General features: G+C 41.1%; 2 protein-coding genes across 2 annotated transcripts; one reads left to right on the top strand and one right to left on the bottom strand.

Annotated features, from left to right (window-relative positions):
• The first annotated feature begins 4263 nt into the window (after positions 1 to 4263).
• LOC143560001 (uncharacterized) lies at positions 4264 to 5040 on the top strand. The gene has a single exon (XM_077048411.1). It carries the CDS (start codon positions 4264 to 4266, stop codon positions 5038 to 5040), a length of 777 nt encoding a protein of 258 aa, XP_076904526.1.
• A 3583-nt stretch (positions 5041 to 8623) lies between these two features.
• Positions 8624 to 10356, bottom strand: LOC143560000 (U-box domain-containing protein 33-like). Its single transcript, XM_077048410.1, has 2 exons — positions 9925 to 10356; positions 8624 to 9400 (listed from the first exon to the last, which is right to left on the bottom strand). The coding sequence occupies exons 1-2, from the start codon at positions 10354 to 10356 to the stop codon at positions 8624 to 8626; spliced, it is 1209 nt and encodes a 402-aa protein (XP_076904525.1).
• Between the last annotated feature and the right edge of the window lie 16191 nt (positions 10357 to 26547).

Raw genomic sequence — 26547 nt, 5'->3', positions numbered from 1 at the left:
AAAATATGTTTTCGATGGAACTAATTAATATGGTTCTGAAGTTTAAGTTATTTGGTTCGCATCAATCGATACTGAAATTTGGTCATTTCGACTTAACCCAAAATACGCAACCGCATAGTAACTTAAAACTAAACAAAAACTAATAAACTTCTCATCATCAAACTCTTTGATTAACCGATAACCGATATAGCTCGTTTTAACCTAACCGAAATCCAATACCGATCACGTGAGTACCAGAACTACCAAAACAAGTAATCAAATCACTAATTAATCTCAAACTGAATCCACATAATCAAAACTGAAATTAGGTCATTTCGATTTAACCTAAAACACAAAACCGCAATCGTAACGCAAGATCAAACAAAAGCATATAAACTTCTTGATTAACCGAGAACCGATATAGCTCGTTTAAACCTAACTGAAATCCAATACTGAACTACCGATCCGTGAGTACCAACATCGTCATTTCAATTAACCTAAAGTACGAAACCGCATCGCAACTTAAAATTGAACAAAACTAAGAAACTTCTCGTCAATTAACCGATAACCGATATAGTTTAAACCTAATCGAAATCCGATACTGAACTACCGATCCGTGAGTACCAAAACAAGTAATCAAATCACTAATTCAACTAAAACTGAATCCACATAATCAAACTCTGATACTGAATCTAAGAATCAAAGCCTATAATAAGTTAATAACAAACGGTAACGATAGAGGATAAATGAATCCAGATGTGAACAAAAATGAATACCTGACCGGATGCGGTTAACCGTTTAGTGAATATCGAGTGGGATTGAGATTGAATATTAGGATTTGATGCAGGGAAACTGTTTGTGAGAAGAGAATAATGAATAATAATAATAATAATAATAATAATAATAATAATAATAATAATAATAATAATAATAATAATAATATTGAAACTAATTGGGGGTTTTGAGTTTGAGTACCGTTTGAAGGATCCGACCGTTGCAAAGATATATATAATAATATATATATATTTGAATTTTGAAAAGATGGGTTGAGCCCACTGGGTTCTAAATGGACGCTGGTAGCCCAATTGTTTTTATAAAAGATAATGGGCCAGCGTTATCTGGGCTGCAGAAGTGAAAAAAAAAAAAAAAAAAACCGACCTCAGAATCAGGTTTTTTTTATACCTGTTTACTACCCGAACGCGTAGTAGAGTATGAATAGTGTATGCATTTTAGTACCAAAAAGTCATACCCGAATCGGGTTTTTCCAACACATGAAACTGGAAAAGTGCACCCACTTAAAAGAATCCATTCTATACATGAAATACCCAAATAAAAATCCGAAAATAGGGTTTTTTCAATACCCGAAAATAGAGTATTCAAATACCGGATACTATACCTGACCTGAACCCGATGCATAGAGTATGATTTTCCCGAACTGGGTATGGCCAATATCCCGTCATACCCGAACCTAATTCAATACCTGAAATCGGGTATTAGAGAAACCTGATTTGTGCATTTCTAGTTCCGGGTATGGTTAACAAAAGTCAAGAACCAAGTTGGGTAGGAACCGGTTCCGGGTTTGGTCAGGTGCTCGACCGGGTTTTTATCTGGTTTCTGGCTGGGTATGGTCGGGTTTCGACTATGTAGAGGTGGAACCGGTCCCGACGGGTCTGGTATGGTTTTTTTAGAAATTGAAACCTGGTTCGTATCCGATGGTCAGGTCTGGTAGGAACCGGTTCCAGGTTGGATTCGGATTCGGGTTTTCCCCACCTCTAATCTGATTATTATTTCAAACAACTAATATTTAATTTTTTAGAAATACTTTAATAAAGTTTATTCTCAACAAAACTGATTATATCATTTGATGAAATAGTCAATTAGTCACAAAGATTTAAACATATTTATACAATTGTTGTATACAAAGAGCCGGCTATGAGGCAGGCCGGGTGGTCGACAGAATCGGTTGATGGTGCTCAAGTGGTGATAGTTGGTTAGCAGTGAGTTAATTGGCGGTGATTGCGGTGTTCAGGTGGTGTTTTCCGGCAACAAATTTGAATTTTCCGGCAAAAACATTTTCCCGACGACCTGAAACTAACGGCGTTAGGATTCTGTTAGTCGCGGACCATTAGGAACAAATACTTTAAAAGTTGGGACCATGCCAATTCATTAGTTGAGACCATCAGTGGCCAAATGGCAATAGTTGGGACCATTAAAAACCAATATACCTTTTTAATTTCTAAACCAAATTACTCAAATAATTTAAGGGCCAAATTTTTTAGCCTTCAGCCCAAAATTTTTTACGTTTCTCGGAGACGGCACTATGTATACACCATGATCTATGTTTCTCAAGTTCAATCTTATCATGTCCATGGAGTCTAAACAATTATATATTTCAAGAATCATTCGTCCTTGTGTGATCGATCATGTATGCAAACAAGCCATGATGGCACTAGATTATGCGCCAAACAAATTTAAGAACAATCATACAATAAAGTGATGAACAAAAGATGAAGAACAAGATTGATATAAACTTTCTAATTGAAGAAACTATCGTTTTATTTACAGTAGGATTGATGGGTTTATATACCCATTCAAAGTTGAAACGTTGTTCATAATGATAAGACATACTTTTATCAAAATAGTATGCATTATCATTATGAACAGACATACTATTTTGATAAAAGTATTTTTTTTCCTCATTCATCTCACATAAATTTTAGTTAATTTTTTAGGAATCTACGGTATGTTATTATTAATGCTTTAGTGATAGGTTGTGTCTCGGTTCGTTTCCATGCAGCCCATATAAGGTATTGCTGATGATGCAGAAAATACACATCTTTTGCGTGCAGTCCTTTTACTCTACCTTACGCGATACAATATATATATTCCGTTAAAGTTGATAATAATTTCGTTGTAAATAGAATATGTTGTTTTAGTTTTCATGTTGCATGGTCCAGAAAAACAAGTGGTTTAGGACTGCTGGAGCCATTCTTGAATAGCAAAGCGAAGGGTGTGGTTGGGCACAAGGTTTGAGTTAGCTAGCTCAAGTTTGGTCATGGGTGAGGTCTTATGCCCACTGTCTAACCATCCTCTTAAAGCCTCCGCTTCATAAGTAAATCCATCAGCACCGACCACCGGATCCTGCATCATTTTCTGCAGTTGACATAACATGCATCAGTTATGTAAGTACTTATGTTTTTATCTCAATAAATGCGGAAAGTAGAGGAGGCAAATATGACCCATTGGGTTGAATGCGTTGTAATAAAATGTATATAATAGGTCAGAATGGGTCAAACTAAAAAAAAGAATAGGATTGAAACGGGTCAAAACGGGTTGACTATTCTTGAGTGTTTTTTTTAATGGAATGAGAAAAAGGGAGGAAACTTTTTAGTTTTTTTACTTTTTTAGTTTTTGATTTATATTTCGAGTTATGATTTTTTAATTTTTTTTTTGAATTTCTTAATGAGGGGTTTTTGAAATAGGTTAAAATGGGTTGAGATTTCAGAAACCTCTCATTAAAAAAAAAAAATAATTAAAAAATCATAACTCGAAATATAAATAAAAAACTAAAAAATTTTATTCGTTTTTCTCGTTTCGTTAAAAAAAAAAAACTCAAGAAATGTCAACCAGTTTTGACCCGTTTTAATCCTTTCTTTTTTAGTTTGACCCATTCTGACCCATTATATACATTTTATTACAACCCATTTAACCCAATAGGTCACATTTGCCACCCCTAGCAGAAAGGAAGGTCAAAAACTGAAGGCTAATTACCGAGTTGGGCCAAGTGGGCCGGCCCGAGATGTCTTAGCTGGATGGGCTAGGGTTATGGGTGTTATGGTTTGTTAGTCTTTCATATAAATGTATCTTAACCGAGTTAGGGTTTAAGAACAAGAAAACAAGAGATAGTTTGTAATAGGGTTTTTGAGCTATATTTCCCTAATAACAAAGTGAAATCTCTTTAACGTTTGTGTGTTTATTGATTATCGTTTAATTCCTTTGAAGACCTTGAATTGGTATCAGATCCGGTTCAAGGAATTTGAACGATAATCACCAGTCGCCGCCACTGATCACAGCTGTGCACCGTTGCTGCCGTCACGCGTTCAACCAGAACCGAGTTGCTGCTGCTAAACTCGTGATTAAACGAGTCAGGTTTGATTGAGTTATTTCAGATCTGAAACTGTTGTTTTGTTTCGATTATACGAGCTGTGTTTAATCGAGTGGTGCTGCATCTAAGTACTGGATCCCATTACACCACTTTCTACGTACAGCTGTCGTAAGAAAGATATGGGGGATTCTGTACCACAATCGAAGGGGAAAGAAGCCGGATCTACGTCCGTGCACTGTCCCATGTTAACCGCTACAAATTACACCGTATGGGCCATGAGAATGAATATTGTGTTGAAGGTTCATAAAGTGTGGGATACGATTGGGTCGGATTTAGCCGAAGACGAGAAGAAGGACTTGGCAATAGCACTTTTGTTTCGGTCAATACCCGAAAATCTGATTATGCAAGTAGGTAATCAGGAAACCGCAAAGGATCTGTGGGCTGCAATCAAAAGCTGTCATTTGGGGGCTGATCGGGTTAGAGAAGCTCGCCTCCAAACCCTAACCACGGAATTCGATAATCTGAAAATGCGTGATTCAGAATCAATTGATGACTTCGCCAGGAAGTTATCAAGTTTGGCCTCAAAATCTGTAGCCCTAGGAGAAGAGATTGAAGAGACAAAGATGGTAAAGAAGTTTCTAAAGACACTTCCTCGTTCTAAGTACATTCAAATTGTTGCTTCGTTAGAACAAGTTTTGGATTTGAACAAAACCGGGTTTGAAGATGTCGTAGGAAGGTTGAAAGCCTACGAAGAACGAATCAAGGAAGAAGTTATGGAAACACAAGGTAACCTATTATTCTCAAATGGTGAAAGCTCTTATTCAAGATGGGGAGAAAACGGGTCAAGAGGCCGTGGCCGAGGACGAGATAACCGAGGCATGGGAAGAGGTCGTGGCAATGGGCTGAACCGAACCGAGTTTTGTTCCGACTCAAAAGGGAAGGAAAAAGTTACATGAAGCAAACATGGCAGAAACGGTGGAGGCCGATGCCGCATATGTACACGAGGTAGTGTTTTTGAATGAACAGAATCTAATACCCAAGAAATTTGAAACCGGTCAGGTAGAGAATAATGTGTGGTATTTGGATAACGGGGCAAGCAACCATATGACGGGAAACCGGTCATTCTTTTCAGAATTGAATGAAAGCATAATCGGAAATGTAAGATTTGGCGATGGGTCGTGTGTGAAAATCGAGGGTCGAGGCTCGATTATTTTTCAAGGAAAATCCGGTGAGCAAAATTTGCTAACGGAAACGTACTATGTACCTGGGCTTAAAACCAATATTATGAGCCTAGGTCAAGCTACCGAGTCCGTTTGTGATGTGAGAATGAAAGATGAATTCTTGACTATGCATGATGGGGGTGGAAGGTTCCTAATGAAGGTAACGAGATTACCGAATCGGTTATACAAGATACGTTTAAACGTGGGTACGCCGGTTTGTTTACTAGCCAAGATTGGTGATGATGCTTGGCGTTGGCATGCAAGGCTTGGGCATATTAGTTTCGATACGATGAAGTCGATGTCTAAAAAGGAGATGGTTCATGGTTTACCACGGGTCGAGCACGAGAATGAGATGTCCGAGTCATGTTTGGTGGGCAAACACACACGGAAGTCTTTTCCGTTGACCACGATATTTCAGGCTAAACGAGTTGTCGAGCTTGTTCATGGGGACTTGTGTGGTCCGATTACCCCCTCCACCATATCAGGTAATAAATACATTTTTGTATTAATTGATGATTTTTCACGGTATATGTGGTCTATTTTGTTGAAAGAAAAAAGCGAGGCATTCGAGAAATTCAAGAAGTTCAAAGCCTTGGTCGAGAAAGAAACCGAAGCGACCATTAAAACACTCCGAACCGATTGGGGAGGAGAATTCACATCAAGTGAATTTAATAGGTTTTGTGAAGAAAATGGAATTTCTCAACACTTAACGGCCCCGTATACGCCTCAACAAAACGGCGTTGTAGAACGCCGAAACCGTACTCTTTTGGAGATGACAAGGAGTATCTTGAAGGCCATGAAGGTACCAAATTATTTATGGGGAAAAGCGGTTCGACACTCCACGTACTTAATTAATCGAGTGTCAACAAGATCGTTAAAGAACCGCACACCGTATGTAATGTTCAAGGGGAAGAAGCCGACTGTTGAACATTTAAGAGTGTTCGGTTGTCTTGCATATGCTAAGGTTGAAAAACATCACTTGAAGAAGCTTGATGACCGATCGAGACCTCTTGTGAATCTTGGAACAGAGCTGGGTTCTAAGGCGTACCGGCTTTATAATCCGAAAACCCGAAGAATTGTCGTTAGCCGAGACGTGGTGTTTAATGAAAAGGTTGGGTGGAATTGGGAAGAACCGAGCGGAGATGAAGATGGCGAACCGGGTATGTTTAAGTTAGTTTGGGGTAGTTCGATAGATGTTGGAACCGGGCCTGTTATGATCAGCCCCATGCTGACTGATAGCTCCAATTTTGACTCAAACGAGTCACCCGACAGCAGCCACAGTGACTCCGAATCAGGCCCGCACGACGGTACACAAACGGGCCCAAACAGCCCAAATAGTGCAGGCCCAAACAGCCCAAATAGTGCTGTTTCTGGCAGCAATGCTTCAGCATGTTCAGCAGCCCAAAACGGGCCTGTTTTACCAACCCTACAAGTCGAAACAGTCATACCAGAACCGAGAAGATCAGCGCGTGTTTCGGTTCCACCACAGTACCCTGATGACTATGTTTTACAAGCTGATATTGATTGTGAACAGTTACTTTTAGCAATCAACGAAGAACCAAATTGTTATCAAGAGGCTGAAGTTTCAAAAGAGTGGGTTAAAGCGATGAAGGCCGAGATAGATTCCATCCACAAAAATAATACTTGGACCCTAATCGAGAAACCGAATGGGATAAAACCCATAGGTTTAAAATGGGTTTTCAAGGTGAAGAAGAATGCCAATGGAACTATTAATAAATACAAAGCACGGTTAGTTGCAAAGGGGTATGTGCAACAAGCCGGGATAGAATTTAAAGAAGTTTTTGCTCCAGTCGGACGAATCGATACTATTCGATTATTAATTGCATTGGCCGCATCGAATGGGTGGGAGATTCATCATCTTGATGTAAAAACAACGTTTTTACACGGTGAGTTAAAGGAAACCGTTTATGTAGCTCAACCGGAGGGATTCGAGAAGAAGGGGGAAGAACACAAGGTATATAAATTGTCAAAAGCTTTGTACGGTTTAAGGCAAGCACCACGGGCTTGGAACTGTAAACTCGATCAGATTTTGAAAAATATGAAGTTTGTTCGGTGTGTGAAAGAACAGTCGGTGTACCGAAAGGTTGAGGGAAAACATCATCTGATTGTGGCAGTTTATGTTGAAGATCTATTTGTAACCAGGACAAGCCGTTGTATTATAACCGACTTCAAACAAGGTATGTAGACCAAGTTTGAGATGTCGGATCTCGGGAAGTTAACGTATTATCTCGGTATTGAAGTCTCACAAAGCAATAACGGGATACAAATTAATCAAGAAGGGTACGCACGTAAAATTCTAAAGGATTCGGGAATGGAAACATGTTACCCGCCTCATGTACTTATGGATCATGGCTTACGGTTATGTGAAGCCGAAAACGAGGTGGAGATTGATGCGACGGGATACCGGAAGATTGTCGGGTGTTTGAGATACCTATTGCATACGCGACCTGACTTGTCATATTCGGTCGGGGTTGTTAGTCGCTACATGCAAAGTCCGAGAGAGTCACATGGTTTGGCGATTAATCACATTTTGAGGTATTTGAAGAAAACTTTAAGTTTTGGGTTAAAGTTTGAACGAAACGGGTCAAAGAAATTGGCTGGTTATAGTGATAGTAGTCACAATGTGGATGTGGATAACGGAAGGAGTACAACCGGGCATGTTTTCTACTTCGGCTCGACTCCCGTCACGTGGTATTCACAAAAAAAGCAACCGTAGCACTTTCTTCGTGTGAAGCTGAATATATGGTAGCTTCTGCATCCGCGTGTCAAGCAGTTTGGCTCCGAGAATTATTGGGTGAAATAACCAGTGACCCGCTACAAAAGATTAAGTTGAAGATTGACAACACCTCCGCGATTGCCCTCGTGAAGAATCCCGTGTTTCATGGTCGGACAAAACACATCAAATCTCGATATCACTTCATTCGAGAATGTGTTGAAGCAGATGAAGTTGAAGTTGAGCATGTAAGTGGAAAGGAGCAAAAGGCGGACATTTTAACAAAGGCACTCGCAAGATTCAAGTTTCAAAGGATGCGCGAGTTACTACATGTTGAAGACCTCCTGAAATCCTACTCGGAAATTAGGGGGGTGAATGAAGGCTAATTACCGAGTTGGGCCAAGTGGGCCGGCCCGAGTTGTCTTAGTTGGATGGGCTAGGGTTATGGGTGTTATGGTTTGTTAATATAAATGTATCTTAACCAAGTTAGGGTTTAAGAACAAGAAAACAAGATATAGTTTGTAATAGGGTTTTTGAGCTATATTTCCATAATAACAAAGTGAAATCTCTTTAACGTTTGTGTGTTTATTGATTATCGTTTAATTCCTTTGAAGACCTTGAAAAACCAACCTGAAAGATTGGACAAATAAAGTAATGTGGAATCTGGCATTGCTCTGAACCAATGCAAGAAACCCACATGGGTTCAAGCACCCTCCATGCCTCAGACGCTAGATCGGGTCGGTTTTTTCTAACAACATCACAGCAACTCATTGCTAAAAGAGCCAACTGTTGGGCCTGCACAAATGGCCAATCTCCAGCTGCAGGATCCAATATGCTCGTTAATTTTTCTTCATTAAGTGCATGCTGCACGTCCGTTGCTAGCTTCAAAGCAGGACTACCCGTCAATAATCTTAATAATATAATACTGAAAGAATATGTATACGACTTTGAAGTAAGTTCTCCAGTGGAACAAAATTCAGGGTCCACATAGACAAATGTGCCTTTGGGATCGGTTCGACAACATAAAGACGTGTTATTGCTTGAGAACTCAGTTGGGGAGAGCACACGGCATATTCCAAAGTCACTCAGCTTGGTGACTAAGTTATCATCCAGAAGGAGGTTAGCGGGCTTCAAATCGCCATGAACAATGCCACACGAATGAAGAAAAATAAGAACATAACAAAGTTCAGTAGCTATTCGGATTCTGTTTTGCCATGATAATGGTGGACTATTGTCTTTGCAGTTTAGTCTATCTTTAAGGCTTCCACCAGTAAGGTACTCATAAACGATTATCCATGCGTCCGGGCACGCTCCTATTAAGGTTAAAAGATATGGATGCCTTAATTTGCTCAAAATGTTGATCTGAAGACATTCAACATAAACATTAGGTATATTGGTTTTTATTAATCTCAGCCATCATCTTTTGATCGCTACCGGTCATAACTAACCAGTTGGCTACTGTCGGTCCCATCTTTTAACATATTTGTTTCAAATGGTCTGCGGCCAACGGAATCCTAACGTTGTTACTTGCAGGTCGCCGAAAATACGCTTTTGGTCGGAAAAGTCAACATTTTTTCGCTGGAAAACTCAACCTAAATACCACCACCAACCAACTACCACCACTTGAGCACCGCCAACAGATTCTGAGGATGGTTCTAGGTTTCCGGCGACCTCAATAGTTAGGGGTACGAAAATGTTGCGTTTTCCGAAAAACATGAGACTTTTCCGGCCCAAAACGTTTGACGTTAGAATTCTGTTAGTCGCGGACCGCTGGGAACAAGTATGATAAAAGATGGGATCGTTATCAGCCAATTCGTTAGTTGAGACCGACAACGACCAAACGATGATAGCTGGGATTAATAAAAACCAATACACGATATTGATACCTCCAGTTGAAATTCTGTGGGGCCTTGCAGGCTATGGAGGTGTAACATCTTTATGGCCACTTGAGTATGCAGAATAAAACCTCTAAATATACTTCCATACCCTCCTTCGCCAATCTTGAGGGACGGGTCAAAGTTGCGTGTGGCGTCTTTGATTTCTGAGAATGAGAATTCAGTGTGCACACTTGATCTTGATGAGGCTTTCATATCCTCTAATAATCTAAGTGCATCATCACACTCCGCCTGCAATTCGTCACGTTCCTTTTTGGCAATTTGCAAAAGATCAACAGCAGAGAAGAGCTTTTGGTCTAGATTTCGCGCTGCATGATCAAGATCGCCAATTTGACTTTCGAGAAATGACTTTTGTTCAAGTGCCATGCAGACTTCTTCTGCAACTTCATCCAGCCCGTTTTTAATATTTTCATGTTCTTCCATGGTTTTTTCTAGAGCTTCGTCAATCTCTCACCTTCGTCTCAATTCTTCAGCGTACAAGTTTTCAGACGCTTTAACCTGTGGCCACGAATATAATATATATTATAATCTAAAATGCAAATAAATGTTCATGTTAAAACAGATATAACAATATAACAAGATTCAAAACCTATATTATGACTACATATATTGCATGTGAAGAGATTAATAGATATACACATACACACTTCATTATGATACCGGCTCATTGTGACATGAGTCCCTGCCATGTAGCTCAGTTGGTTAAGGCGTAAGACTTGTAACAATAACCTAGAGCTCGTGGGCCCAAAACCGATCCTAAGCGCCAATCGTCTTGCCGTTGAGCGAGGCTGATTTACCTCTCACGTGATGGGCCTGGGACGGTCTAGCGTGGGCCGGTTTGCGTGTCCAGAACAACACGTTTTAGAACAATGGTGACACACGAACTGAGTGTAAGAAGTTGAAGTTTACCTTGTTTTTAGCCTGAATGGCATGTTTTTCTGCTTTCCTGCACCTACTAGACTCTTCAAACGCGTCTCGTTTGGAATTGTCTGCCTCGACCATGACTTGTACAAGCTGATGATAAAGCTCATCATTCATACCTCTTTCCTGCTATTAAACAATCAAGTTCCACTAAAGAACTGATATAACATAACATAAATTAAAAAAAGTAAAAAATGATCATACTATGACACTGGAAGGCGAAGGAGTTTGTGTGATTCGTGTATATCCATTGTCTGATTCCGCTTCACTACCTTCACTTATGCCGCATGGATCACTTGAACATGTGGAAGGACTTCTTTGTGCAGTACCATTCCACTCATCAGAGGCCATTGATCCAACAATAGGAGTTGATTCAACACTGAAATGTGGCAACGGGAAGGTAGATATGCGAGTCCCACGATTATCAGACATAACTCGGTGGTAATCTCGAGCGGGACTATTAGGCACTAATATATTATTCTGCCCTTCACTTACAGATCTTGACATCAAGGAAACTGGAACAGCAGGTTCATCCAACCTGCATTTATGTCCACATAGACTTGATTAACTTCTAGCTAGCCTATAGGATGCACAAACAGTTTCATTAAACTTTGATTTACATAAGCTTAAATTGGTGTAGGTTCCCTGGATGGATCTGCACGGGATATCTCGATCTACACAGGTGCGGAATCCCTGCGTAGGTTGTTACGAGCGTAGAACACGAATCAAACAAACACACGATACGAATAAACGAACACACGTTATATTATAACCGAAACACGTGATATAATCACTGAATACAGACTCAATACTCTCTGGTTCTCACGTCTCTCGACTCACACACGTCTGTATACGATTACCTTCAACTACCTAAACAAGCCGTGACCTAGCGTATAAATACACGACAACTTCGCCTTATATGTTCAGGAGAAGTTGTTGCTAACTTCGCTTGACTAACAAGTTCGCCTGATAAGCGAACTTGTCAGTAACTTCGCTTAAACATAAACAAAACACAATTAACATTACAGACTGGATTACAGACACTAGACTATGAACTACTGACATTATGCACCAACAGACTCCCCCTTGGCAGTAGCTTCATATCTTTATCTTTAAGCACTTGTCTTGTAATCTTCATGCATGCACTCCCTCTCTTACACAGACCGTGACTACTCGCTGATATTTCCTCGCTTCGCCTTTCCAAGCAGGAATATAGAATATCTTCTTCTCGTTTAACACCTGCAGATCAGCTTTAGATAAATTAACAAGATGCATCGGATCATACACTCTTAGCACTTCTTGTTCGTCTTCGTCTTCCATCACGGCTTCAGCAGTCTGGCAATCCACATACCACCATTTCAGATCTTTCAGCACATCTTGAGGCATAGTCTTCATTGGAACCTCTTTCAAACACCGAATCGGCTTATATTTCATCACCATCCAAGGTTTGCCATCTGCTCTCATTCCTCTTTCAGTATCTTCAACTAATTTCCCTTTCTGTGGTTTTAACAACTCAAACTTTTTCTCTTTAATACTTTCTTTCCATACTATCTTCCCAATAACTCTGGCCATATTATCATCACTTCTATTAATCAACCCCAGTCTGGCCAAATCCTTTACCTCACACTCAGGTAAGGTATTTAGAGATCTCAACGTCCTCTTAAAGTATTGGATCCCATCATATCTTTTCACCACGAACACTTTTAGCTGTTCATCATATAACCAACAGATAATGCCTTTCTTTGACTCAGCGTACCCTTTAATATTATAACTTTTCTTGAACATTGTAGGTACCACTGGCTTCTTCGTTTTGATAAACCAATGAGCATAGCCTTCCTTCCATCTAGGCTGCTCCTCTTATTCTGTATCATCAACTACTGTATCTTCACATACATTCGACTTCTCAACGGTTGGAAGCTCGTGTTCAACATTCTCCTCTACAATTTCACCTTCTTCAACATCATCTTCTATCACTACCTGTGCACCAATCTTCTCAATTTCTTCAAATGGCAGCACATCATCACCACACACATCATCAACATCTAACATATCATCATCCAACTCCTTCAAGGCATCGATCACATCATCTCCCATCTCCTCGTCATCTACCATCACCACCTCATCACCACCAGAACCGCCAGCTGCACCTGCAGACTCCCCCTGAGCTGTGGTTGTCCCAAGAGCTTGAGTAGTTCTTGGCAACTCACCACCTGCACCTTTCGATGCATTGGGATCATCGTCTCTGTCATTCTTCTTCTTTGTCCTGAGCTCGTCGCCTTTACAGCTCGTCTCCCCCTGAGATGCCAAGAACTCCTTCATAGCATCTATAATTTTTCCATGTTCAACCAGGAGGGACGACTGTAGTTGATTTTCTGCTACTAGGCGCTGAATAGCCTGGGTCTGGATAAGATATATCCTAGATTGCTCTGCCACGACCCGCTCTAGTGCAGCTATTCTTTCCGAGTCTGATAGGGTTGCATCGAAATCGAACCTCATATGAGATATGTCTTGAGTATACTGAGGAGGGATTTCGAATGAAACCGGGACATCAGAAGTAGCTGTGGACGTAACCGCAGGTGGTATCGTGACCGACAACCCTGCAGTGTGAACCACTGTCGACTCAATAACCTGTGCAACAACCTCCGACGGAGTAAGCGTTGGAGGCGGCAACGATACAAAATCTGGAGTCGTCAGCTGGAGTGTGATGGATGGGAGGCCAACAGATGATGATGTAGCCACCACGGGAACGTCCGTGGCGCTTGGCCTTGTGACCTGTAATGGTGTAGGGACAATTGACATACCGGACAGTGCGGGCGGAGCGAAACGTATGACTCTAGAGCTCTCACCAGCTCCCCTACCTGCACCTGTCCTGTCCCTTCTTGAACGTCTGATCAACTTATGAATGCCTTCTTCTTCTTCTGACTCACTGTTGTAATCTGTCCTCTTTCTCTTCCCATACGTCCTCTCTTGAGTCACCATCATACGTCTTGCTTCATCCATTACATCATCAAAATCTGAGTCATCCACCGTCGTAGCTGCTCTAGTAACATTTACTCCCGTACTCTGTGGAACCGAGACCTGTATATTTTCTTGAAGATCAACTCGGTCCATGTCAAAAAATCCTTGGCCGCCAAAAGCAGCGTCAAGGTCTACCTCTTCTTCAGCTGACACAACAGGCGCAGCAGGTACAGCTTGAGGTGCTCCCGCCTGTTGTGTTTGAGGATCTCTAAACTCGTCCCCATTAGCAGGAACATACTCCGGGTTGATTAAATACCCAAACAGTGGAGTATGCCTAGGACGCAGTTCAGGCTTGCTTCTAGCATTCGAAGTTCTACATTGAGCAAAGATACGCTTGTTCACACTCTCCACGTATCTGATAGGGCGACGTTGAGGCAACGTGGGAGCAACATGATTCAAGATCATTTGGAGAAATCTTGGATACATGATGAATCTCTCACGCCCCAATGCCCTTCGCTGTCGATCAATCTCATAGAAGACCATCTGACTCAAGCTGTAACGCTTGTTATAAGTCAGAGCAGTCATCGCCGACTGCAAGGTCGCGCCCATCCCATCAGTGCCCGCCTTCCTCCCTGACATGCAGACAATCATTACGTGCATGAGGAAGCGCCACTGATCGAGCAAGAAACCTTTCCTTCTTTGTGTATCCCCCAAGGGACCAGAATATCCCATTCGTAGAAATGCTCCATCACGGAACGGAGCAACAAACTCTGTCGGGTCGTCCCTCGTCTCCTCTCCGAATTGCAAAGCCACCCGGATTTGTTCAGACGAGAACTGAACATCCTGACCATTTACCGTTGCACGCATCACCGGGGGGTCGACGCGGCAGTCATATTCCACCGTCTGCCAGAAATCCTCAATGTTGGGCAAGGAAATCGGCAGAGTTGTCGTAATGGCGTGGAATATCCTCGAGCGTAAAAGGAAGGTGATGATTTCGCGGAAATCATCAACTCCGCTCGCTTCCGGGTCTAAGGTGATATACATGTTGTGACCCGGGAAGAACTGTCTTTGTTGATCACCTCCGTCATCACCGCCTGCACCACCTGCTCCAGCAACAGCAGCCATATCTGCAACAAACAGGTTAAGTTAGATAAACATCAAAGCGAATCACAAGTTCGCCTGTTACCATGAGCGAAGTTGTGATCAATTCTGTATAGGCGAAGTTAAAGGTGAGGCGAAGTTGGGAAACAACTTCGCTTCAACTTGAACTTCGTCTGATAATAGTTAAGTAAAATGATCCAGGCGAAGTTACGGATAACTTCGCCTAATCACAACATCGCCTCATAAACTGTTTCAAAATCAATAATCAGGCGAAGTTAAACCTCAGGCGAAGTTACGGATAACTTCGCCTAAACTGTAACTTCGCCGAATTTGAATCGGCAACAGTTAGGGATTTAGAAAGACGTGTAGATGATGATTTCGGAGATCGAGGACTCCGAAATACATGATTTTATGAAGTTATAGACGTTCATGCAAATTACTATCACGTAATATCAAGTTTGAAAATCGGGTGTTTAGGTTTCAAATAATCGAGGTCACGAAACGGTTCGAATCGACCTGTGATTAACATTAACGACCATGATTATACGAATATAGAACCCTACACACCTTTAATCTGATTTGAATCGAGGTAAAAAATAACAGATGATCGATGATATAAGTTCGCCGGTTGACAGGGAGTTAAGTTCGCTGGGTTTTTGAAATTATGATCCTGTTTGACCTTAAAACTTCTTTATATAGGGTCAAAGTTAGTACAGGCGAAGTTATCGACAACTTCGCCTATTCCAGGCGAAGTTATCAACAAGTTCGCCTGTATTTACAAAACACACCCCTATACTTTTAATAATTTTCAATAAAGTTTTAAAAACATCCTTTAAAGCGTTAAATGATACGATCAAGACCAAGTAACCAGGTATAAAATCAAACAATTACAAAAGTAACAAAAATTTGAAAAATTAAAGTACACGGGATCAAATTTCAGTCTCGACAGGGACTACCATGTTTTAGAAAAGATCCGAACAGGAATCATACTAATTTCGTGACTGTCACACAGATCCGTGTTCAGCTGTATTATGACATAAAGAAACAGGTTGTAAGCAGGTAAATAACTTAAGATGGTTTTCATCGTTTCTGTGATACGAGTTAAGTTCAATTAAGCTCAAAAATTAAGTGGGCAACAACTCAGAGATTATGATGCCTCCTATCTATTCTCAAAGCGTATTTGGCTTTCCCCAAGTCACCCCGAATTGACTTCAACCCATAGTGTCTGATTAAGTTTGTAAGTACTCTTCATCTGCTTCCCGTTCTCTTTCTTACTCCATGATTGAGAAGTCTTGACATTGTCGGCTCTAGAATGTTTCAATAACTCATAAGGTTTTTTTTTTTTTTTTTTTTTTTTTTTTTTTTTTTTTTTTTACGATAAACATTTACATAGACTTCAGAGTAGTAAACAACTGCAAGTCCCGAATCTGGATCACTGCAGTTTCTTCACACACTATCTTTACGGGAATCAGAACACTTACGGGCTCGTGTATGACTGGGTAATCGCTTTTCTGCCTATCATTCGGAAAGATATATATGAAGACATGCAAAACTCTTAAGGAGTTTCCACGTAAAATCGAGTAGATTTAGTTTGTATCACACTACTTTTACGCACCATAAAAAGCTACCATGACATACAATGACTGTTCTAAAGCCTTTTAAGCCTAATAACTTCACTAGTTAAGCACACAGAATCAGTATATCTATCACTTTCCAAGGTTGGATCAATTTTCTGTTAAACATAGTAAAGTAACTTCTTACGAAGTAGTAGACTTGAAAAATAATTTCATTTCCCTAAAAAATTTTTTTGACTTCAATCGCCCCGATCAGTTCAAAGTCTTCAGGTAAACGGTTATCCTGCGAATCCAATGGATTAGCTGGACCGACCACATACAAGTATGTGTCCTTCTAACTAAGTATGATCGACTAATTTTCAGCGAAAGAATAAAAAGACATCATAATCGCCCCGGTCACTTTCAGTCATCTGGTTAATGGCAACCCTCATACTCTACAAGTAGAAAATGAGGACCAAACATATCCGAGGATATGTCATTCAAACTGAGGTAACCGACATAATTTTAAGCGATAGTGACATTTTTTTTTTAATCAAAAACACAAAGCATGGTTACTCGGGATTGATCATCCCATTCAGCTCAACAAGGTTTTGAAATCTAGTTTTGTCAAACGCTTTCGTGAATAAGTCAGCGAAATTATCTAACGTATCAACCTTTTCGAGCTCAATCAGCTTCTTCTCAGCACAATCCCGTATAAAATGATGACGTATGTCAATATGTTTAGTTTTACTGTGCTTCACGGGATTGTTAGTTACTGAGATAGCAGCTGTGTTATCAATGCAAATAGGAGTAAGTGAGAAATTCAGACCATAGTCGCGCAACTGTTGTTGAATCCAAAGAACCTGGGAGCAGCAGTTGGATGCTGCCATGTATTCTGCTTCACAGGTTGAAATTGCGACTGAAGTCTGCTTCTTGCATTGCCACGACACCAATCTGCCACCAAGAAACTGACATCCACCAGTTGTAGACTTCCGACTCTGATTGCACCCTCCATAATCAGAATCTGTGTAAGCGACTAGCTCCAAGTCTCCTCCTCTCGGGTACCACAACCCCAGCTTCGGCTTGCCCTTGAGATAATTCAGTATCCTCTTCGCACCCTTCAAATGAGATTCTTTTGGGTTTGCCTGAAAGCGTGCACAAAGACAAACATCAAACATTATATCAGGCCTAGAAGCAGTTAAGTACATTAAAGAACCTATAATAGCCCGATATTGGGTTGGGTCCACGTCTGCATCGTTATCTGAATCAGCACCCAATTTGTGATTGACGCAGACTGGAGTTTCATATGGAGTGCTGTCCTCCATCTTGAAGCGTTTGAGAACATCATGGACATACTTCGTCTGATGAATGAACATCCCGTCTTTCTTCTGATCAACCTGCAATCCTAAAAAGAAAGTTAGTTCACCCATAGCACTCATTTCAAACCTTTTCTTCATGACGGCCTCAAACTCCTGACACATGGAGACTTTTGATGCAGCAAAGATAATGTCATCCACGTAGACTTGCACCAGCAGGAAGTCGCTTCCTTCTCTCTTGAAGAACAACGTGCTATCTATCTTCCCTCTTTCAAACCCATTTTCAAGCAAGTAATCTGATAAGGTTGAGTACCAGGCACGAGGTGCCTGATGTAGTCCATACAACGCCTTGCTTAACTTGTACACGTGGTCTGGAAAGTCTGGGTCAGGAAAACCCGGAGGTTGCTCAACGTACACAACCTCATCAACTTTCCCATTTAGGAACGCACTTTTCACGTCTAACTGAAATACCTTCATCTTCTTATAAGCAGCAAATGCCAAAAACAATCTAATGGCTTCCAATCTAGCCACAGGAGCGAACACTTCATTATAATCAATCCCCTCTTGTTGATTAAAACCTTTAACGACTAGCCTCGCCTTGTTTCTTATAATAATCCCTTTCTCATCTCTCTTGCACTTAAAAACCCATTTTGTGCCTATCGCATGCACATTCTTTGGTTTTTCAACCAAAGTCCAAACTTCCATTTTCTTGAATTGAGCCAGCTCTTCTTGCATGGCTTCGACCCACGAGCTGTCCTTTAGAGCCATTTGATAATTCGTTGGTTCAATCTGGCTGATAAAGCAGGTGTACAAGCATTCGTTGATTATGCCTGTCTCCTTAATGCTTGTGTAAACACAGGTGTGCTCATTCAAGCTACGTCTTGTTTGTACACCGGAGGACACATCACCAATCACATTCTCCAAAGGGTGATCTTTATGAATTCTCGTGGTCGGAACCGAACCGACATGCAAATTGGCTTCCAAGTTAGAAGAGAGCTCGTCAATGGTTGTTCCTTGCTGAGAGTGAAACGGATTGAAAAATTCTTCTTCAGGAGAGGCAGCAGGGGTATCGATAGCATTTGATGAGGAAGGTTGACATTTATCAAACAGCTGTCTTTGCACTAGATTTTCTTCCTCATCAAGGATCATCTTCGTAGCAACTCTTTCTTCTACTTCTGCACTATCCAAATAAGGTATGTTAAAAGACTTAAAAAGTCTATCATAGTCGAAAAACTCAGCAGGTCCGTTGCTTGGTTTTGGCGGTTTGTAACTTGTGATATCGGTGTTACACACCACCTCAACCTTGCCGGTCGATGTATTAAAGACACGTCTGTTGGGAGTCCCAACAACATAACCGACTAAGATTCCTTCATCGGCTACTTCACCAAATTTAGAATTTGTCTTTAAAATCGAACAAGGGGACCCGAATGGTTCAAGACCACTCAAGTTGGGCTTCCTCCCATGCATAAGCTCATAACACGTTTTATTAAGTCTTTTAACACTCAAGACTCTATTCAGGATATAACAGGCTGTAGCAATAGCTTCAGCCCAGAACACCACAGGAAGCTTCGAATCAGCCAGCATAGTTCTGGCTCCTTCAATTAACGTTCTATTCTTCCTCTCAGCCACTCCATTCTGTTGCGGAGTATACGGAGCGCTGTACTGGTGCTCAATCCCTTTCTGAAGGCAGAAGATCTCCATTTCATAATTCTTGAACTCCGTTCCATTGTCACTCCTGATGAACTTAACCCTTTTATCCATAACGTTCTCAACTTTGGTAATCAAATTCTTCACCATCTGAGCCGTTTCATCTTTTGATTTCAGGAAATATACCCACGAATATCGTGAGTAATCATCAGTGATCACCAAGCAATAAGAAGTACCTCCTAGACTTTTTGCATTCACGGGACCGAAGAGATCCATGTGAAGCAATTCTAGAGTACTGACAATAGAATTGACCTTCTTGGTGTGATGGGATTTCTTGTGCTGCTTTCCCTTCTTGCACGCTAGACATTTGTCTTCAAAGTTGAAACTTTTCAAGGGAACGCCCAGCACAAGTCCATTCTTGACAATGTGGTTCATCTTCCGAAGATGAATGTGCCCCATTCTCCTATGCCACAATTCGGACTCCGATTCGCTCGCTTTTGTCATAAGGCATGATTCTTCCGTGGCCATTTCAGTCGACCTCATATCCATAATATACGTATTCCTCTCACGTGGAGCCTTCATCACAATCCACTCCTCTGGTATCTGAAAACCAGGATGCAACACAATCGCCTCATTCTTTGTAAAATGTACGGTGTACTCCTTATCACAGATCTGCGACACACTCAGCAGATTGTGCTTCAATTCTTCGACAAAGTTTACTTTCTCTAGAGTCATCTTTCCATTAGACACCGTTCCCATTCCTGTAATCTTGCCTCCACTTTCTCCAGCAAAGCTCACTCTCCCTCCTTGAACAGGTTTCAAATCGTGTAACAAGATTTTGTTACCCGTCATGTGCCGGGAACAGCCGCTATCCACAACCCAAAGATTATTGGCAGCCCTGTTCAACTGTTCCTGCACGATTAAAGCAAAAGATTAGAATCTAGGGACCCAAGACCAATTGGTCTTGGATCTATACATCCCGAACTTTGGCTTTCCAAAGTTAGTCTCTGTATAATTCCTGTAAGTCCTATTAGTATACCTCCTTGTAGATTGATTGTGAGGCCTTCCAAACCTTTGTGAATTGAAAGAATTATAACTTACTGTTTGGTTATCAGCAGTGTGAAACTGAGATTGGTTTCTTTGAAAACCTGAATTAGTCTGATTTCTGAATTTTGAATGGTTTTCACTTTTACCAGTATTATAATTACCATTAGGCTTAGTCTCAGTTTTGGTATGCCTCACACCTCTGAATCGCTGCTTCAGAGGGCAATCTGCAACTAGGTGCCCTAATTGATTACACCTAAAACAACACCTATGCTCAACTTTCTTTTCAACAGTTGTTTTGGATGTCGAGGCTGTACTACCGCCCGTTCGTCTCACATTTGGTGGGACATAAGGGTTTAGCGGAGAACTCTTTTTAGTTGTTTTATCTTTCTCTCCACTATTTGGTAATACAACCTCCTCCTTTGTCTTACCCGACTCGAATGACTTATCCGAATCTGATGAGACCGGACTCGGAACAGAAATTTTAACACTTGACACAGGCGGACTTGTTTCGCCTCTACTAACATCTGGTTCTTTACTAGTTACCTTAACTGGAACTGTCTGAACAACCTCAAAGTCAACAGATTTCTGATTACTATGATTAAAAGTGTAATTGTGATTATAAGGTGGTGGAACCTCATGATAACCAATTCCTCCCCTCTTAACTGAGGAACCTTGATCACTAACAAGGTGATCAAGAATAGCAGAGGAATTTCTGAACTGCTCAAGTTTTCTATTCAGTTCCACCACTTTCACCTGGTGATCAGCAATCTGTTTTTCTCTTTCAGCTATTAGTTTGGTTTTTTCTTCCAAAACTTCATAGCTTAGATCAATCACTTGAATTTTTTCAGCAAGTTTTGCTTTTAGACTTTTAATATCTTTTTCACAAGCTTTTATTTTAAATTTATAGCTATTTTCTCTTGCTTTTGTAAAATGATGATCTTCTTTTAGAGTTTTAAACTCAGCATCCAAACTAACATACTGATCAGTTATAGTTGCTAATTGCTCAGACAAGTTTTCACATTTAGAACAAGTAGGTTTAGAACATACCTCGGAGAGCTGGTCTTTAGCATCAGCCATGAAAGCTTTTTCTTCTCCAGTAGCTTTCTCACTTTCTTCATTTTCCACATTCGCCAAATTTGCCTGTTCAAAGATTTCTTCAGAATGCAGGTTCCAGTTATATTCACCATCTTCTCTGGAAATCATGGCACTATAATCTTTACTACCCCCATTATGCTATGTAGACTTGCCTTGACCACGTTCTACACGCTCATTTCTGCACTCCTTAGCAAAGTGGCCGTTTTGTTGACAGTTGTAGCATCTTACCTTCGTCTTGTCAAACCCTGGTCTTCCACCGACAAACTTTCTTCCGGTCTTTTTCATAAACCGTTTCACTCTTCTCACGATCATAGCCATCTGCCATTGCAGATCCATTTCTTCCAGATCATCAGCATCAATCTGGTCATAGTCTTCATCCAACATAGCCGGATCAACAATCTTCCCCTGAATGTAGTTCTCATAGGAAGCAATAAAAGAAGCATAGAGAGCAAACTGCTCTTCAGCAGATTTGACACTCATAGGCATCTTAGAGTAGTTGTTGCTAGGAATACTTGGAGAGCAACTACTCTTGCTTGCTTGCGGTTTAGATGCACTAGATCCACCTGCTACAAAGAAAACATCACCATTCGTGTTGACTGACACATGCCCCTCATGTGATGAGTTGGCGCCCGACTCTCCCTTCGAGTAGTAGGCAGCTGATTCAGTCTTCGAACCTGAACTAGAGTTGACTTTAGCACCATACATACCTGGATCTTGAACCTGATCCGTAGGTGTCTCCTTTCTAACCATGTTAAGCTCAAAGGTTCGGAGCTTGTTAACTGCTGTCTCAAGGTCATAGTCAGCAAAGTCTTTATCTTCTCTCATCAACACAGTATACATCTCCCATTTTGGTGGGAGAGCATCAAGAAGCTTCTCAACAATCTCATCTTCTTTGTATGCAATTGAATAGTTGCTGAGTTCAGTCATCAGATGATAATATCTAGTGATGATATCATCAAGTGATTCGTTTTTCAGATACTTGAAGACCGAGAATTGAGTTTTGAGCAATTTGATATTCGAAGCACGGATTCCCACATTTCCTTCAAACCGGTTCTCAAGAGCTTCCCAAAGCTCTCTTGCTGTCTTGTACTTTCTAAAAGTATGAAGGATCTCTTGTGGAAGAGCCATAGTGATAGCAGCATGAGCCTTGCTCTCGGCCTCATACATCTTTTTCTCTTCTTCTTCCATTTTGCTGTACTTTTTGATCTGATCACGACCTTCGTACTCCATAGTTGGTGGAATATAACCATCCTGGATGCATACCCACATTTTCGGATCCTGGTACTGGACATATTGTTCGAACCGATCCTTCCAAGCAACGAAGTCGGTTCCTTTAACCAACTTTGGGGCCTTAGTAGCTGACCCTGCTTCTACTTCCATCTTAACTAACTCTGAGATGTTAATTGACGACATCTTTCTCAAAAACTAAGAAACCCGAAAAACAAAAAAAAATTTCTTCTGAAAAGTACTGTAGGCGAAGTTACGGATAACTTCGCTTAAGTCTTAACTTCGCTGAAGAACTCCGCTGATTCTTAACTTTGCTTGAGGTAAGCGAACTTAGGAGGTAGGCGGAGTTGTAGAGAACTTCGCTTGAGTTAGGCGAACTTGAGAAGGTAGGCGAAGTTGTGGATAACTTCGCTTAACCTTATATCTTCGCCGAAACCCTACGAACAGTGACGGCAACTTTGCCTGATGAACACGAAGTTTCTACAGATCTGATTTCTGGGTTTTTCGAGGTTTTTGACGGTGTAAAGGGTTGAATACAATAGTAGGTGGTAAGAATGACACAAAAACACAGAAAACACGTCCCGCGAATAGTCGAAACGGGACGATTTCTACACCCGCGTGAATATCCCGAACCACACAATTGAGCAATAGCTCTGATACCACATGTAAGTCCCCCCGCCCCGGGGCGTCGCCGATCGATACGAGATCCGCACGAGGTCTAGGAGTGCGGAATCCTCCTAGACTCGTTTATTGGTGTAAAGATGAAGAACACAAACACGTACACGAACAAATACACGAACAAATACAAGAACGGATAAACACATCTGCAGATCTTTTATATAATAACCGAAACACTTACATACCAAACATAAACAGAAACACGGCCGACCCGAGGTGAGCTCTACCTCGGGTCGTTTCACACGACTCTCCTTGTCTCTTACTCTCTCTAAACAAACAAACTGCTCAAAACACACACTAATTTCTGGATTACTAAACCTAAACAAGACACACGTATATATATATAAAACATTCTCGGGCCTGGGCTTCAGTAGGCGAAGTTGTTATAACTTCGCCTATGGCGAAGTTATTCTAACTTCGCCTATGGCAGAAGTTGTTACAACTTCGCCTACAGCGAAGTTGTTATAACTTCGTACTTCGTTTCCGCTGATCAGAATTGCATAGCGACGGTCACAAAATGCACCAACAGTCTCCCCTTTGACCGTTGCTCTCAATTCTAACAAACACAAAAGATCATCTGTTACACGACATGCACCAACAGTTACCCTCTTAACTGATGATCTTCTGTTTGCAGTCAACCAGCCGTGTCTGAATCTGTCATGTAGCTTCACAAATCTACCAATCACCCAGCGTCTTCCATATCAGATCTTCCCTTCAGTGTAAGCTTCTCCGACTATAACGATTGAGGTCTTTGAAATGCATGCATCCTCGTGCCAATAGATCATCTCAACCAATCACGTGAGTCCATCTGACTTCACCAACACGTGAAGTTGGGCTTCCTCCACAACTTCACCAACTCGTCGGCATACGATAAGGTTTAATCTTCAACTACTCAACATCAAGTGATCAATTTCATCACAAAACCACCTTGACAGAATCTAACACATGACCATTAATTAATCCGAAGCATCTTCAATCACCAGGGATAACGATCAAGAACATAAACACTTTAGTTCCCGATTAAATCCAACTTGTTCCAGAATTTTCACTCTAAAAATAAGCATCACGTTTCAGGATCCAATTCTCGAACGCCTTGAAAATAACATAAATAATATGCTCTGACCGCAATCCAGTAATGACAAAAACCTTCAGTTCAATTTGACTTTCTTCAGTTGGTCAACCTCGAACAACAACAATTTCATTGCCCACAAACACCCAAATATGTGTCAATATCCAGTTTCAATCAATATCCCATTCACAAACTCAACTCCATATCCAGAGTTGACACGTATTTGTTCACACGTAAGACCCAGAGATAACAAGTTTCACTCGTTGACGGAACAACGTCTCCGGTCTCACAATAATCGTGTACACCTGGCCATACAGACGAAAACTCCAAAACACTCTTTTTTATTTTTTTTATTTTTTTTTCTCGTTAACTTCGCCTGTCCATAACTTCGCCTATTCCATAACATCGCCTGACTGATAAGCGAACTTGTGAGGTAGGCGAAGTTGTGGATAACTTCGCTTAACCTTATATCTTCGCCTAAACCCTAAAATTTAAGCGACAACTTCGCCTGAACCCCATAACTTCGCCTGCGGCGCTGTTCAGCCAAGAACACATCAGATTCGTGCCAGAAACACCAAAACGCAGATCTCGAACCATAGCATAAGAGCCTAAGGCTCTGATACCACATGTAGGTTCCCTGGATGGATCTGCACGGGATATCTCGATCTACACAGGTGCGGAATCCCTGCGTAGGTTGTTACGAGCATAGAACACGAATTAAACAAACACACGATACGAATAAACGAACACACGTTATATTATAACCGAAACACGTGATATAATCACTGAATACAGACTCAATACTCTCTGGTTCTCACGTCTCTCGACTCACGCGTCTGTATACGATTACCTTCAACTACCTAAACAAGCCGTGACCTAGCGTATAAATACACGACAACTTCGCCTTATATGTTCAGGCGAAGTTATTGCTAACTTCGCTTGACTAACAAGTTCGCCTGATAAGCGAACTTGTCAGTAACTTCGCTTAAACATAAACAAAACACAATTAACATTACAGACTGGATTACAGACACTAGACTATGAACTACTGACATTATGCACCAACAATTGGTACTGCTCTTTAATCTCTTATCATATCATTGCGGCTATATCATTCTATTTCTACAAATAAAAGGATCCAATTACAACAGAAAGGAGGTAAGCGGGCAACAAGCTGCGCCGCTACCTCCTTTTGAATAGCAAAACCGATCCTACTGAAAACAAAGTTATTGTTCTTCGGCATCATTGAGTTACTGTGCACGGCCCGCTGAACTCTTTTTAGAAACGTAGCAGCATTGGGGGCAAGAGAACCAAATGTATCGAAAGCAAAAGGAACGAAGGCGTGTTGATTCTCAGCACACGCCTTCTCGTGCTTAGCAATTTTTCCTGTTTTTACCTTTAACACGGCCTGCCTAGCAACAAACCCGGTGTCCCTATGCCCGATAAGAGGGGACACCCCAGTAAGGTCCACACAAGCATGCTTCCCCGCCCATCCAAACACAAGAATGTCCGCTGGTCGGAGAGTAGACCTTCCTTCACGCGGATCCGACAAGAAATTCACAGGACCCTCTTTATTTGTCGAGATTCCCGCCCGTTTTAACACATCACCCTTTTTTGCCGAAATTCACAGGAGCCTCTTTATCATATTTGTTTGAAAAAAATTCCTACTTTTCTGTGTTATTTCTGTGATATGCACGCAAGCTAGTTGCAACTATACTTCGCCTTAACATACCTGGTAGTAATTATGTTTCCTTTGCAGAAGAAATGAATATGGCAGGACGGAGGTGCTTGTAAACGCACGTAGATGGCTTTCGTGGACCTCAGATCCACCAATCTCCTATATATTTTCAAAATGTCGGTCATAATTCGTTTATAATCAAGTTGTGAAGCTAGCTAGCCTCTACTTAAGTTACCTTGAATAATGCCTATCTGCAGCTGCTCCCATCACAAGCCTTTTGATATTGTGTCGAAGTATTAGTTCAACAATACCTTTCTCAATTGA

Source organism: Bidens hawaiensis, unplaced genomic scaffold (assembly GCF_021521415.1).
Source record: "Bidens hawaiensis isolate Kalapana, Puna unplaced genomic scaffold, B.hawaiensis_p1.1 tig00020148_1, whole genome shotgun sequence".
Classification (NCBI taxonomy): domain Eukaryota; kingdom Viridiplantae; phylum Streptophyta; class Magnoliopsida; order Asterales; family Asteraceae; genus Bidens; species Bidens hawaiensis.
The sequence above is the reverse complement of the archived record's forward strand: the minus strand, read 5'-3'. Positions and strand labels throughout refer to the sequence as shown.

Excerpts from the sequence above, each read along its gene's own strand:
- LOC143560001 (XM_077048411.1), top strand. The coding sequence starts at position 4,264 with ATGGGGGATTCTGTACCACAATCGAAGGGGAAAGAAGCCGGATCTACG.
- LOC143560000 (XM_077048410.1), bottom strand. The coding sequence starts at position 10,356 with ATGGAAGAACATGAAAATATTAAAAACGGGCTGGATGAAGTTGCAGAA. Across the intron at positions 9,401-9,924 it reads CCACAGAATTTCAACTGGAG|ATCAACATTTTGAGCAAATT; the intron begins GTATCAATATCG and ends GAATGTCTTCAG.